The sequence below is a fragment of the Rhinoraja longicauda genome, chromosome 10, assembly GCF_053455715.1.
Source record: "Rhinoraja longicauda isolate Sanriku21f chromosome 10, sRhiLon1.1, whole genome shotgun sequence".
NCBI lineage: Eukaryota > Metazoa > Chordata > Chondrichthyes > Rajiformes > Arhynchobatidae > Rhinoraja > Rhinoraja longicauda.
This window is the reverse complement of record NC_135962.1, coordinates 50,416,381-50,431,281: the sequence shown is the minus strand read 5'-3', so window position 1 is coordinate 50,431,281 and position 14,901 is coordinate 50,416,381. Positions and strand designations below refer to the sequence as shown.

General features: G+C 44.4%; 1 protein-coding gene across 1 annotated transcript; it reads left to right on the top strand.

Moving 5' to 3' along the window:
- The first annotated feature begins 545 nt into the window (after positions 1-545).
- On the top strand, positions 546-14,455 carry LOC144597688 (uncharacterized). The gene is made up of 3 exons (XM_078407219.1): positions 546-630; positions 12,710-12,870; positions 13,927-14,455. Exons 1-3 carry the CDS (start codon positions 624-626, stop codon positions 14,128-14,130), a joined length of 372 nt encoding a protein of 123 aa, XP_078263345.1. The 5' UTR covers positions 546-623; the 3' UTR covers positions 14,131-14,455.
- Positions 14,456-14,901: the final 446 nt, after the last annotated feature.

The window sequence follows — 14,901 nt, the reverse complement described above, 5'->3', positions numbered from 1 at the left end:
GTTTGAGCGGAATAAAGAGCACTTTTGAGCATTGGCGCTTAATACTGTAACATTCTCCAGACCAAAGCCCTCCATCAATTAAACAACAGTAATATAATTACCACGTGCATTAAAGAATAATAGATTAAAAGGCTGAGCCGAGGTTTTAGCACTTCAGAAAGCCCAGAGTCCCCTGTCCTTTCTGAGCCTTGACATGTAAACTGAGCAGCGTCTAATTACATGTCAAAAATTCATAAGCACTGTTAAATATTGCATATCAAAAGCAGGCAGTTCGAGTCAGCGAGAGAGAGAGGGGGGGGGGGGGGGGGGTGTGTGTTTGTATTGAAGGGGCCAGTACATCTATCTGCACAGCAGGCCAGAAAACCCAGAGAGAGAGAGAGAGAGAGAGAGAAAGAGAAAAAATAAAAGAGTTCCCTTCTCTTTTTTTAATAATATATATATTTTTAAAAAACCTTCAGAGAAAATGTGCCATTGGAAGTCCTCGGTTACATATTCCAAGCAGCTCGTCTTAATATATGCTGGAAATGAATCGAAAGTGAAGCTTTGAGAGTCCCGGCTTGGAGAAAAAGGTGGGGATAGGAAAAGAGGAGAGGAAAAAAAAAAAAGAGGCTGTTCTGCCATCAATGACAGGTAAATACTAATTTGCTATGCGTGCACAATGAAGACATGCCTCCTGACATGAGAGTGCCGCCGATAATGAAAGCCATGGTATTGTGGCATCTGTGACAGGCGCTTTTTTTTGGTGTTAGTATTCCTTTCCCTTTGCGATTGGAAGCAAAAGGATCAGTGATGCCTCACTGGCAGCTTCTTCCTGTTTGAACCATTACAAAAAGATGTGAAGTAATGGGAAGTTTTTTTCTCTCTCTCTCTCTCTCTCTCTCTCTCTCTCTCTCTCTCTCTCTCTCGCATTATTGCTAGTCGGAGTTAGTTGGGGTGTTTTTATTTCTCTCTCCTCCCTCCCTCCCTCTCTCTCTCTCTGCTTTCCTTGTTGAAAAATGACAGCTTGAGCGAAGAGGCGCACATTGCCTTGACAACTATAAAACAATTCAAAAGACCGACCAGCAAATTATGGGACATGAAACAATCACGATTCTCCTTGTATATATATATATATATATGTAAAATAACAATAACAATTGTAACTCTTCGCGGTAATTGATTACTGACAAAGAGATTAAAAAATATGTCTTGTTTAAACACGAGGGTTCGTTCCAAATGAGTGTCAACGGCAATTGAAGATACAGCTGTTTGTTAGAGCGGTCAGCCCAAACGGTATAGAGTGGTCAAGGATGTGAGAAGGATGCTGGTTTCAAACCGAAGGTAGATACAATAAGCTGGAGCCTTCTGAAGGGGCCTGAGGAAGGGTCTCGACCCGGAGAACCTCGCCTCCCTCCCCCTCTTCTCCAGAGATGCTGCCTGAGCCGCTGAGTTACTCCAGCTTGTTATTTGTGTGTGTGTGTGTGTGTGTGTGTGTATCTTCGGTGCGGTCAAGGTTGCAGTGTTCAACCTTGCATGTTCAACGTTGTGGTCAATTGACGTATAAGAAAATAACTGCAGATGCTGGTACAAATCGAAAGTATTTATTCACAAAATGCTGGAGTAACTCAGCAGGTCAGGCAGCATCTCAGGAGATGTTTCGGGTCGAGACCCTTCTTCAGACTGTGGTCAATTGACGTGGGCGGTACCCTGTGGGGACTAGAGGGAGGGAGATGAGAGAATTCAAGGTGATGTCAAAAAAAAGTTTGCACGTTGGCTGAATGGATGTATCTCGGAATAGAAGTTGCGCTGATTTTGTTGTTGTTGTTGTTGTTGTTGGGTGTCTCTTTTAGATGGCGGGGAGGGACGGGGGTGTGCGAGCTTTGAGGAGATAGATAGATAGATAGATAGATAGATAGATAGATAGATAGATAGATAGATAGATAGATAGATAGATAGATAGATAGATAGATAGATAGATAGATAGATAGATAGATAGATAGACAGAGCACCGTTGGAAAAGAGGGAGGATGGGTGTTGAGAAGGGGAATTGAAATAGCCAGCGACTTCACCGTCCACGACATGCTCCCTCTGAGGCTACCTGCCACTTCTTCAGAGATGCATCCACTGACCCGTGGCCCCTCTTCGCAGGATCTAATGTACTAAGTCCACATCGCTGCCTCTCAGAAGCACTCCCTTCACTCTCCCGAGCTCGGGTGATGGTCCTCATTGAACGTGGAAGTCAATTTCCAGGAAGTCAGGTGGATGACAACTGTCTCAGAAAGATAGGTGGTGTCCCTGACCTCTCAGTGACCTTCCATCCAAGGTCTTTTTATTCATTTCATGCTATTGAGGGTGTGCAGCGTAGGTTTACTAGGTTAATTCCTGGAATGGGAATTAACCTAGTAATAACCTATCAGACTGTCGTATGTTGAAAGACTGGAGCGACTAGGCTTGTATACACTGGAATTTAGAAGGATGAGAGGAGATCTTATTGAAACGTATAAGATTATTAAGGGGTTGGACACGTTAGAGGCAGGAAACATGTTCCCAATGTTGGGGGGAGTCCAGAACAAGGGGCCACAGTTTAAGAATAAGGGGTAGGCCATTTAGAACTGAGATGAGGAAAAACATTTTCAGTCAGAGAGTTGTAAATCTGTGGAATTCTCTGCCTCAGAAGGCAGTGGAGGCCAATTCTCTGAATGCATTCAAGAGAGAGCTAGATAGAGCTCTTAATGATAGCGGAATCAGGGGGTATGGGGAGAAGGCAGGAATGGGGTACTGATTGAGAATGATCAGCCATGATCACATTGAATGGTGGTGCTGGCCCTATTGTCTATTGTCTATTGTCATTAATTCTATATCTCTCTACACCACCATCGTATTCAGGCAACTGAACCATCCTACCACAACTAGAGAGCAGTCCTGAACTGTCGTCTACCTCATTGGAGACCCTCGGACTATCTTTGACCAGACTTTATCTTGCACTATTCATAGAAACATGGAAACATAGAAACATAGAAAACAGGTGCAGGCGGAGGCCATTCGCCATTCATTGTGATCATGGCTGATCATCCACAATCAGTAACCCGTGCCTGCCTTCTCCCCATATCACTTGACTCCACTAGCCCCCAGAGCTCTATCTAACTCTCTCTTAAATTTATCCAGTGATTTGGCCTCCACTGCCCTCTGTGGCAGATAATTCCACAAATTCACAACTCTCTGGGTGAAGAAGTTCCTTCTCACCTCAGTTTTAAATGGTCTCCCCTTTATTCTAAGACTGTGGCCCCTGGTTCTGGACTCCCCCAACATTGGGAACATTTTTTCCTGCATCTAGCATGTCCACCAATCCTTTTATAATTTTATATGTCTCTATAAGATCCCCTCTCATCCTTCTAAACGCCAGTAAATACAAGCGTAGTCTTTTCAATCGTTCCTCATATGACAGTCCCGCCATCCCAGGTGAGCAATCTCGTGAACCTACGCTGCACTGCCTCAATTACAAGGATGTCCTTCCTCAAATTGGACCAAAACTGTACACAATACTCCAGATGTGGTCTTACCAGGGCCCTAAACAACTGCAGGAGAACCTCTTTACTCCTATACTGAAATCCTCTCGTTATGAAGGCCAACATGTCATTAGCTTTCTTCACTGCCTGCTGTACCTGCACGCCAACTTATCATTTTTTCGGAATACTGTGGACGGTATTGACTTTCCGCTGACTGGTTAGCACGCAACAAAAGCTTTTCACTGTACCTCAGTACATGTGGCAATAAACTAAACTATACTAAACTATATCTCTCGTTTCCCTTTCCCGGACTCTCAGTCCGAAGTAGGGTCTCGGCCTGAAACGTCACCTATTCCTTTTTCTCCAGACCCGCTAAGTTACTCCAGCACTTTGTGTGGATGCAGATGTTGGTTTACATGGAGATAGACATTAAATGCTGGAGTAACATACAGTTGTTCAACTGCTGAGTGCTGAGACGTTGATTCCCAGGTAAAAACAAAACTTGGGAAATATATCAAAATATTTTCTGCATTAGCGTCGTCCTATTAAAAATAAAATACTGACACACATTTCCACAAATTTTAGATGCAGAGTTTAATATTCAATCTCTCTGTTGGTCGACAGCATCCAAAATAACAGAAATATCAGAACAATACTTATCTGTCTGACTGCTGTGTCTTTTTACATTTTCTATTAGGCTTGGACAGTCTTACTACTTACTAAGCTGTAATATGACAAAGGTATTAATCCACAGCAGATAGACACAAAATACTGGAGTAGCTCGGCGGGACAGGCAGCATCCCTGGATAGAAGGAACGGGGTGACGTCTGTGTCTCCCTCTCCCCTGACGCTCAGTCTGAAGAAGGGTCTCGACTTGAAACATCACACATTCCTTCTATCCAAAGATGCTGCCTGTCCCGCTGAGTTTACTCCAGCACGCTGTGTCTATCTTCGTTGTACAATACAATACAATACAACAATACAATACAATACAATATATCTTTATTGTCATTGTACAGGGGTACAACGAGATTGGGAATGCGCCTCCCATACGAGGCAATAAATTAATTAGCTAGTCAGTATTAATTTAAACAGCAACAACCCAACGAAACAAATTGTAACAGTTTTAAGACGGGAATAAAGTGCAAGTAGATCTGTGCCGGATCACTGTGCGATGTGACCATCCGGCTCAGCAGGACCGGTTCATAGCAGCTATGGCCCTGGGGATGAAGCTGTTCCTGAGTCTGGAGGTGCGGGCGTAGAAGGCCTTGTATCGTCTGCCCGATGGAAGGAGTTCAAACATAGTTCCTTCCTACCTACTCCTATTAATACACAGCCAGGGATTCATAGCACAACCTTATGAATCAGTCGAAAGACATAAAGTGCCAGAGTGTCTTTCTTTGGTAAATCTACCATCGGCAGTTCCTTGTTATTAGACTTATGAATTGGTAAATCGGTAATCTCTGATAGAGCACACGTAATGAGTGTGTTATGGACTCTGTCTCAGTGGCAGCTCTCATTTATAATGGGATCAAGGCTACGCCAGAATTTGAACAATCTATCGGTGTTGACACTCCATCAAAAAATCATCAGCACGATGTTTTAATGTATTTGTTTTCAGGGTCGGGACGTCCCTGGTAAAACCAGTGTTAACTGCCCACCCCTCACGGTTCACAGACTGACTGCTGGTCAACTTTTCTGGGAGCCCCAGAATCACACACACAGCACAGCAGGTAAGTTTTTGCAGGTAGTCACAAAAAGCTGGAGTAACTCATTCTCGAACCAGGGGCCACAGTTTAAGAATAAGGGGTAGGCCATTTAGGACGATGAGGAAAAACGTTTTCACTCAGAGAGTTGTGAAGCTGTGGAATTCTCTGCCCCAGAAGGCAGTGGAGGCCAATTCTCTGGATGTTTTCAAGAGAGAGCTAGATAGAGCTCTTAATGATAGCGGAGTCAGGGGGTATGGGGAGAAGGCAGGAACGGGGTACTGATTGTGGATGATCAGCTATGATCACGGTGAATGACGGTGCTGGCTCGAAGGGCCGAATGACCTACTCCTGCTCCTATTGTCTATTGTCTATTGTCTATTGTCTATTGACAGGCAGCATCGCTGGTGAGAAGGAATAGGTGACGTTTCGAGTCGAGAGCCTTCTTCAGACTGTTTGGGGGTAAGGGAAACGGGAAAGGAAGGATGATAAAGGAAACAGGCCATTGTTTGCTGTTTATGGGGTGAAAACGAGAAGTTAATGCGACTTGGGTGGGGGAGGGATGGAGAGAGAGGGAATGCTGGGGCTACCTGAAATGAGAGAAATCAATACTCATACCACTGGGCTGTAAGCTGCCCAAGCGAACTATGAGATGTTGTCCCTCCAATTTGCATTTAGCCTCCCTCTGACAATGGAGGAGACCTAGGACAGAAAGGTCTGTGTAGGAATGGGAAGGAGAATTAAACTGTCTGGCAACTGGGAGATCAGGCAGGGCCAATTGTGAACGATGTGAGAGGGGAGGTAAATACAGAAGTTAAAGTGTTGTACTTAAATGCGCGTAGTATAAAAAATAAAGTGGATGAGCTTGAGGCTCAGTTAGTCATGGGCAAGTATGATGTTGTAGGGATCACTGAGACATGGCTACAAGAGGACCAGGGCTGGGAACTGAATATTCAGGGGTACACAACGTATAGAAAAGACAGACAGGTGGGCAGAGGGGGTGGGGTTGCTCTGATGGTAAGGAATGATATTCATTCCCTTGCAAGGGGTGACATAGAATCAGGAGATGTTGAATCAGTATGGATAGAAATGAGAAATTGTAAGGGTAAAAAGACCCTAATGGGAGTTATCTATAGGCCCCCAAACAGTAGCCTCGACTTAGGGTGCAAGTTAAATCAGGAGATAAAATTGGCGTGTCAAAAATGTAATGCTACGGTGGTTATGGGAGATTTCAACATGCAGGTAGACTGGGAAAATCAGGTTGGAAATGGACCCCAGGAAAGAGAGTTTGTAGAGTGCCTTCGAGATGGATTCTTAGAACAGCTTGTACTGGAGCCTACCAGGGAGAAGGCAATTCTGGATTTAGTGTTGTGTAATGATCCTGATCTGATAAGGGGACTAGAGGTAAAAGAGCCATTAGGAGGCAGTGATCACAACATGATAAGTTTTACTCTGCAAATGGAAAGGCAGAAGGGAAAATCGGAAGTGTCGGTATTACAGTATAGCAAAGGGGATTACAGAGGCATGAGGCGGGAGCTGGCCAAAATTGATTGGAAGGAGGCCCTAGCAGGGAAGACGGTAGAACAGCAATGGCAGGTATTCCTGGGAATAATGCAGAGGTTGCAGGATCAATTTATTCCAAAGAGGTGGAAAGACTCTAAGGGGAGTAAGAGACACCTGTGGCTGACAAGGGAAGTCAGGGACAGCATAAAAATTAAGGAGAGGAAGTATAACATAGCAAAGAAGAGTGGGAAGACAGAGGATTGGGACTCTTTTAAAGAGCAACAAAAGTTAACTAAAAAGGCAATACGAGGAGAAAAGATGAGGTACGAGGGTAAACTAGCCAATAATATAAAGGAGGATAGCAAAAGTTTTTTTAGGTACGTGAAGAGGAAAAAAATAGTCAAGGCAAATGTGGGTCCCTTGAAGACAGAAGCAGGGGAATTTATTATGGGGAACAAAGAAATGGCAGACGAGTTAAACCGTTACTTTGGATCTGTCTTCACTGAGGAAGATACACACAATCTCCCAAATGTTCTAGGGGCTGGAGAACCTAGGGTGATGGAGGAACTGAAGGAAATCCACATTAGGCAGGAAATGGTTTTGGGTAGACTGATGGGACTGAAGGCTGATAAATCCCCAGGGCCTGATGGTCTGCATCCCAGAGTACTTAAGGAGGTGGCTCTAGAAATAGTGGAAGCATTGGAGATCATTTTTCAATGTTCTATAGATTCAGGATCAGTTCCTGTGGATTGGAGGATAGCAAATGTTATCCCACTTTTTAAGAAAGGAGGGAGAGAGAAAACGGGTAATTATAGACCAGTTAGTCTGACATCAGTGGTGGGGAAAATGCTGGAGTCAATTATAAAAGACGAAATTGCTGAGCATTTGGATAGCAGTAACGGGATCGTTCCGAGTCAGCATGGATTTACGAAGGGGAAATCATGCTTGACAAATCTACTGGAATTTTTTGAGGATGTAACTAGGAAAATTGACAAGGGAGAGTCAGTGGATGTGGTGTACCTCGACTTTCAGAAAGCCTTCGACAAGGTCCCACATAGGAGATTAGTGGGCAAAATTAGGGCACATGGTATTGGGGGTAGGGTACTGACATGGATAGAAAATTGGTTAACAGACAGAAAGCAAAGAGTGGGGATAAATGGGTCCCTTTCGGAATGGCAGGTAGTGACCAGTGGGGTACCGCAAGGTTCGGTGCTGGGACCCCAGCTATTTACGATATACATTAATGACTTAGACGGAGGGATTAAAAGTACCATTAGCAAATTTGCAGATGATACTAAGTTGGGGGGTAGTGTGAATTGTGAGGAAGATGCAATAAGGCTGCAGGGTGACCTGGACAGGTTGTGTGAGTGGGCGGATACATGGCAGATGCAGTTTAATGTAGATAAGTGTGAGGTTATTCACTTTGGAAGTAAGAATAGAAAGGCAGATTATTATCTGAATGGTGTCAAGTTAGGAGGAGGGGGAGTTCAACGAGATCTGGGTGTCCTAGTGCATCAGTCAATGAAAGGAAGCATGCAGGTTCAGCAGGCAGTGAAGAAAGCCAATGGAATGTTGGCCTTCGTAACAAGAGGAGTTGAGTATAGGAGCAAAGAGGTCCTTCTACAGTTGTACCGGGCCCTGGTGAGACCGCACCTGGAGTACTGTGTGCAGTTTTGGTCTCCAAATTTGAGGAAGGATATTCTTGCTATGGAGGGCGTGCAGCGTAGGTTCACTAGATTAATTCCCGGAATGGCGGGACTGTCGTATGTTGAAAGGCTGGAGCGATTGGGCTTGTATACACTGGAATTTAGAAGGATGAGGGGGGATCTTATTGAAACATATAAGATAATTAGGGGATTGGACACATTAGAGGCAGATAACATGTTCCCAATGTTGGGGGAGTCCAGAACAAGGGGCCACAGTTTGAGAATAAGGGGTAGGCCATTTAGAACGGAGATGAGGAAGAACTTTTTCAGTCAGAGGGTGGTGAAGGTGTGGAATTCTCTGCCTCAGAAGGCAGTGGAGGCCAGTTCGTTGGATGCTTTCAAGAGAGAGCTGGATAGAGCTCTTAAGGATAGCGGAGTGAGGGGGTATGGGGAGAAGGCAGGAACGGGGTACTGATTGATAGTGATCAGCCATGATCGCATTGAATGGCGGTGCTGGCTCGAAGGGCTGAATGGCCTACTCCTGCACCTATTGTCTATTGTCTATTGTCTATTGTTCAGGTGGGCTGAGCGAAGGTGTTCCGCGAAATGATCGCCCAGTCAGGTAAGTATTTTTCTTCCCATTGAAGGGCTTTATTGAGCCTGGTTGTCATGACATCATGTTGTGGTCATCATTACTAATAACTATGTTTTTAAAAAATCCCAGTTTATTAAATTTAACTTTAATATCACAGTGGGATTTGAATATTGGATTTGTCCAGATCATTCATCGAAACTTCTAAGTTACCAATTACATTAATTGAACTAATCTACCAGTGGCAATCCCATATGTAAGGCTGAGGAGCTGGCGATGCTTTAGTTTAGTTTAGTTTAGTTTAGTTTATTGTCATGTGTACCGAGGTACAGTGAAAAGCTTCTTTGTTATGTGCAGAAAGCCCATACATGATTACAATCATGCCGTCCACAATGTACAGATACAGGAAAAAAGGGAATAGCGTTTAGTGCAAGGTAAAGCCCGGTAAAGTCCAATTAAAGATAGTTTGAGGGATTCCAATGAGGTAGATGATAGGTCAGGATCGCTCTCTAGTCAGTGGTAGAATTATTTAGTTGCCTGATAATAGCTGGGAACTGTCCCTGAATCTGGAGGTATGTGTTTTCACACTTCTGTACCTCTTGCCTGATGGAAGAGGGGGAGAAGGGGATGTGTCTGGGGTGTGACTCGAGTTTTAAACCTGACAACACCTTTTACGAAAACTAATATTGATATTTAAATCAGCCAAAGTGTTTTCCAGCCAGTGAGTGAAATGTTTTTTTTTAAAGTGCTTTTAATGTTATAACGCAGGGGAAGAAAGAAGCATTGGTGTTGTAAAATGTAAAATGTGAATATAAAAATAATTATCCCAAATATTTTGTAAAGGCTCCTTTGAAAGAGAGCACAGACTATTGCTGGTCTGTTGTGCTAACTAGAGAGCACAACAAGACAACTAGAGTCCTGAACTACTATCTCCCTCTTTGGAGAAAGTAGCACTAGATTCTTGTTTTCACTCCCTCACCAGCACTGTGGCACAGTGGTAGAGTTGCTGCCTTACAGCGAATGCCGACTCCCGACTACGGGTGCTGTCTGTGCGGAGTTTGTATGTTCTCCCCATGACCTGCGTGGGTTTTCTCCCGCACTCCAACGACGTACAGGTTTGTAGGTTAATTGGCTTGGTATAAATTAAAAAATTGTTCCTAATGGGTGTAGGATAGTGTTAGTGTGCGGGGATCGCTGGGCGGCGCGGATCCGGTGGGCCGAAAGGGCTTGTTTCCGCGCTGTATCTCTAAACTAAACTAAGACCTTTGATCGGACTCTACTGGCTTTATCTTGCACTAAACGTGATTCACGTAATTCCCTTTATCATGTGTCTATATACTGTAAATGGCTCGATTGTGGAATTCTCTGTCTCAGAAGGCAGTGGAGGCAAATTCTCTGAATGCATTCAAGAGAGAGCTGGATAGAGCTCTTAAGGATAGCGGAGTCAGGGGGTATGGGGAGAAGGCAGGAACGGGGTACTGATTGAGAATGATCAGCCATGATCACATTGAATGGCGGTGCTGGCTTGAAGGGCCGAATGGCCTCCTCCTGCACCTATTGTCTATTGTCTATTGTCTATTGATTGTAATCATTTATTGTCTTCCTGCGGACTGGTTAGCACCGCAACAAAAGCTTTTCACTGTACCTCGGTACACGTGACAATAAACGAAACAATCTAATCAGGGACTAAAATCAACACCACAGGTGCTTGGGAACACATCTTATAGTGTGTAAGTAACTTGGTTCCATCCCTCTGTTATACTGCAGAGTGAGCTGTACGAACACTCTGGAAACATCAGTCCTCAGCTTGCCAGCGCAGGCCCTTGAAACAGCCCTAAATGGACAAACCTTTTGTTGTACAATGTATTTTTTAATGTACTTGATCATTGCTAATACATGTGGTGCCTCTATCCACCGAGAGAGGTTTGTCATTTTGCCGAGCTCGGGTTACTTTGAAATTCAGCAGGTGTTAATAATAGCCTTTAAATAAAATGTTTTCTGGAGGGACCGGGGTCATGGTAATGGGCCAGGAGCCCAACGGTTCGCACTTCCTCAGTCACGAGGTTGAATTCAATAAATCTGGTCATTTACACTGTAAGACGATCGTGAGGACGACTTGATTGTAACGAAACTCGAACGGGTTCACTAAGTGTCTTTCAGGGAAGGGAGCTTGCTTTGCCCAGACTGGTCTGGATGTGACTCCCATCGCACAGTTGATGGTTGGCGTTCACGTATTGAATTTCCATGGCGGGGGCCTGCTCATTTGTCTGCTGTAGTTCTGTCATGACATCCGCACACCTCCAAGAGGAAGCATAGAGTTACATCGGCTGTCTGAGAATCTCCTGCTGAAATTCACCGATGATCGGGAAAAGCCTCTCAGAACCAATGGAGTAAATGTCCTCGGGGAATCTAGCAATGCATTATAAATATTACAACGCCTCGTGTCACCGGCATCCTGACAATAAATTTTAGAAATTCATTGGAATATCTTTAGACGCTGTGCATTAGCTTATAAGGTACTGAAGTACAATAGTTATACAAATAAGATGGACACAAAATGCTGGGGAAACTCAGTGGGACAGGCAGCTTCTCTGGATAGAAGGAATGGGTGATTCTTCAGGCTGAGAGTCAGGGACTTTACAAATACTGGACTTGTGATCCAAAGGGCTGGTTGGGACTGAGTTCAAAATCCAGCTGAGGACTTTAAATCTAGTTGTTGCAATATATTTTAAATATCGAGAATTTATTAAATATAAAGCCAGCGTCAGTCACCGTAGCCATGAAACTACCAATGTCCTTTAGACATTCTGGCCTTCCATCACAGTGAGGAGGGGACCTCAGTCTGAAGAAGGGTCTCGACCCGAAACGTCACCCATTCCTTCTCTCCCGAGATGCTGCCCGACCTGCTGAGTTACTCCAACACTTTGTGAATAAATACCTTCGATTTGTACCAGCATTTGCAGTTATTTTCTTATACTACATTGAGGAGGGGACTGGAGGAGACTCACCGTGATGGATGTTTCTTTTTTGTTGTTGTGTGTTTTGTGCTGGTTGGGGTTGTGTAATTTGCTTATTTTATTGCTCTTATTGTTGGACTGTGGGTGACGAAGTCTCGTCCAAAAGACTTGATTTTTGGATGACAAATAAAGATATCCTGAATCCTGATATCCTGAATCCTGAATCCTGAGAGAGAGAAAGCTCTCCTTATCCTTGTGTAGCTACAATGTGATTTAGAAAATCTGAAATAACATTGTAAAGCACAAAAGCGCAAAAGCCATCATCAGAGAAGGAAATCGCAGGGTTATTGTTTCAAAGAGGAAGTCTTCATCAGACACTGCTGTTAGAAAAGGTAAAAAAAAAAACCCCTGCAGATCTAAAATCTGAAATGATCTACTGAATATGACAAACCTCTTCACAGCTTGTAATCACACTGTTATGGAGCGCGCGTTGAAACACTACCTCGTTTGACTGCCTGACCCACTGAGTTCCTCCAGCAGCTTGTTTGTTGCTCCATATTCCAACGTCTGCAGTCTCTTACACTGCCACCTCTGCTGTATTGTTTGAATTACTCACCAAGTAAACGGAGGTATCACAAAATGCTGGAGTAACTCAGCGGGACAGGCAGCATCGCTGGAGAGAAGGAATGGGTGACGTTTCGGGTCGAGACCCTTCTTCGGACTGACGAAGAGTCTTGCTACTACAGCCACGTCTGTTTTCTCGGGACTTGCCTGAGCCTCCATCTTTAAAATTGTTTTTTTAAATCTCTGCTCTGCCCAGGACAGGATGGCCCTGCAGAGAGTAGTGCGTTCAGCAGAACGCACCATGGGAACTACACTCGTCCCCCTGCAGGACCTATACATCAGGAGGTGCAGATCCAGAGCAAGCAAGATTATGAGGGACCCCTGCCACCCCAGCAATGGACTGTTCCAGATGCTACGGTCAGGCAAACGCCTCCGCTGTCACGCTGTGATAACGGAGAGGATGAGACGGAGTTTCTTCCCACAGGCCATCAGGACTGTTAACTTTTATAATTCCAGGGACTAAATTTTGTCTTCTCTATATTAACTTTATTAACTTTATTTATATGCTGGTACTGTAATTCTTTTTTGTGCACAATCCGCAGGCATTGCCACTTTCATTTCACTGCACATCGTGTATGTGTATGTGACAAATAAACTTGACTTGACTTCAATCAAGTAAGTGGAATACCTATGGCCGAAAACAAAGGCAATTAATTAGGGAGGGCCGTTTATTCCCTATTACTTGTGACTGTTTATGGTCTGAGTTTTCCATCTCCAGGTTTTACAATACTGTTCCAACATTATGCTATTGATTTAACATCGAACATAGATAACATACAGAAGATAGACACAAAATGCTGGAGAAACTCAGCGGGTCAGGCAGCATCTCTGGAGAAAAGGATTAGGTGACATTTGGGGTCGAGACCATTCTTCAGACAGAAAGATAGAGAGATAGCTTCTCTATCTTTCAGTCCGAAGAAGGTTTCTGACTTGAAATGTCACCCATTCCTTTTTATTCCAGAGATGCTGCCTGACAAGCTGAGTCACTCCAGCATTTTGTGTCTATCTTCGGTTTAGAAACCTGCATCTGCTGTTCCTTCCTGAACATAGAACAGTACAGATCAGAAACAGGGTCTTCGGCCCACAATATCTGTGTTGAATAAGATGTCAAGACCAACTCTTTATCTCCTTGCACACAATCCATATTCCTCCATTCCTTGCTTATACATGTGCCTCTCCAAATCACTTCAGTGCCGCTATCGTATCCGCCCCCATCACCACCCCAGCAGCGCATTCCAGACACTCATCACCTTCTGTGTAAAAAATACTTGTCCTGCTCATCTCCTTTAAACCTTGCCCCCTCTCACCTTAAAGCTATGCCTTCTGGCATTTGATATTTCCATCCTTGGTCAAGGGTTCTGATTGTCTACCCATCCGTGACTCTCATCATTTTCTATGCTCATTTGACTTCAGGTTGGCAAAAATCACCTGATCAGGAGGCTGGAACCTCTTTGGGGCGACCAACTGATAAAGCAAAGCTGGATACAGCGGGCCGCAAGTCACACCACCTTCTCTGCTCTTTTCGTTAACGGCGATGGACCCAAACCAAGTGGGGAATGTTCAAGTGTACACGTCTGCCATGTTTGGGCACAAAACTGGTTGCAAAATAAATCATAAACCGATTGAGGGAGTCTTCGAAATCGTTGCATACGGCAGGGGAAAGATTGGACTCGATCGATAAAACTGACTTGCACATGGAGACGAGCGAAAAAGGGAAAGGGAAAGATCGGAACACACCAAACTCTTGAATATAGACACAAAATGGTGGAATACCGGAACTGGAATCCACGAGGTTGTGACGCGTCGAAAAAGCCCGAAATAAAGGCGAGGAGCCGGGTATTTTGGGAGGGATGTGTTTATTACGTTCTCTAGACCAGTCGAGTCTGCTAGAGTACGATCGCGCCAAAATCCCGTCCTTTATACCCCTAGCTAAGGGTACAGATGGAGGCAAGTAAACTCTTGAACAGAGTCCGTATTCTTATTCTCATCAAAAATCCTGTTTTTACGAGGGAAAGGAGAAAACGGAACGGAACCTTGTTGAACCATTACAGACTATTACCCAGTAAAGTCCTACTGGTACAGGCAGAATGGGAGAGTGGTTTACTGAGGGTCACTGTGCAGATGCAAAGCTGCAGGCATCAATGGAAACCATTCCGGAGGGGGGCAGGACACAAAGTGCTGGCAGAACTCAGCGGGTCAGCCCGCATCTGTGGAAAGAATGGACATTTCGAGCTTTGGACCCTTCTTCTTCTTCAGCATCTACAGTTCCTTGTGTAGCAGTCTGAAAATGGGTCCCAATCCAGAATGTCCTCTGTCCCTGTTGCCTGATCCGCTGAGTTACCCCAGCACTTTGTGTTTTACTCAAGATTCCATCACCCGCGGTTCCAA

Coding starts and splice junctions, on each gene's coding strand:
- LOC144597688 (XM_078407219.1), top strand. Junction 12,871..13,926: donor GGACTGTTCCAGATGCTACG/GTCAGGCAAACG, acceptor ATTTGACTTCAG/GTTGGCAAAAATCACCTGAT.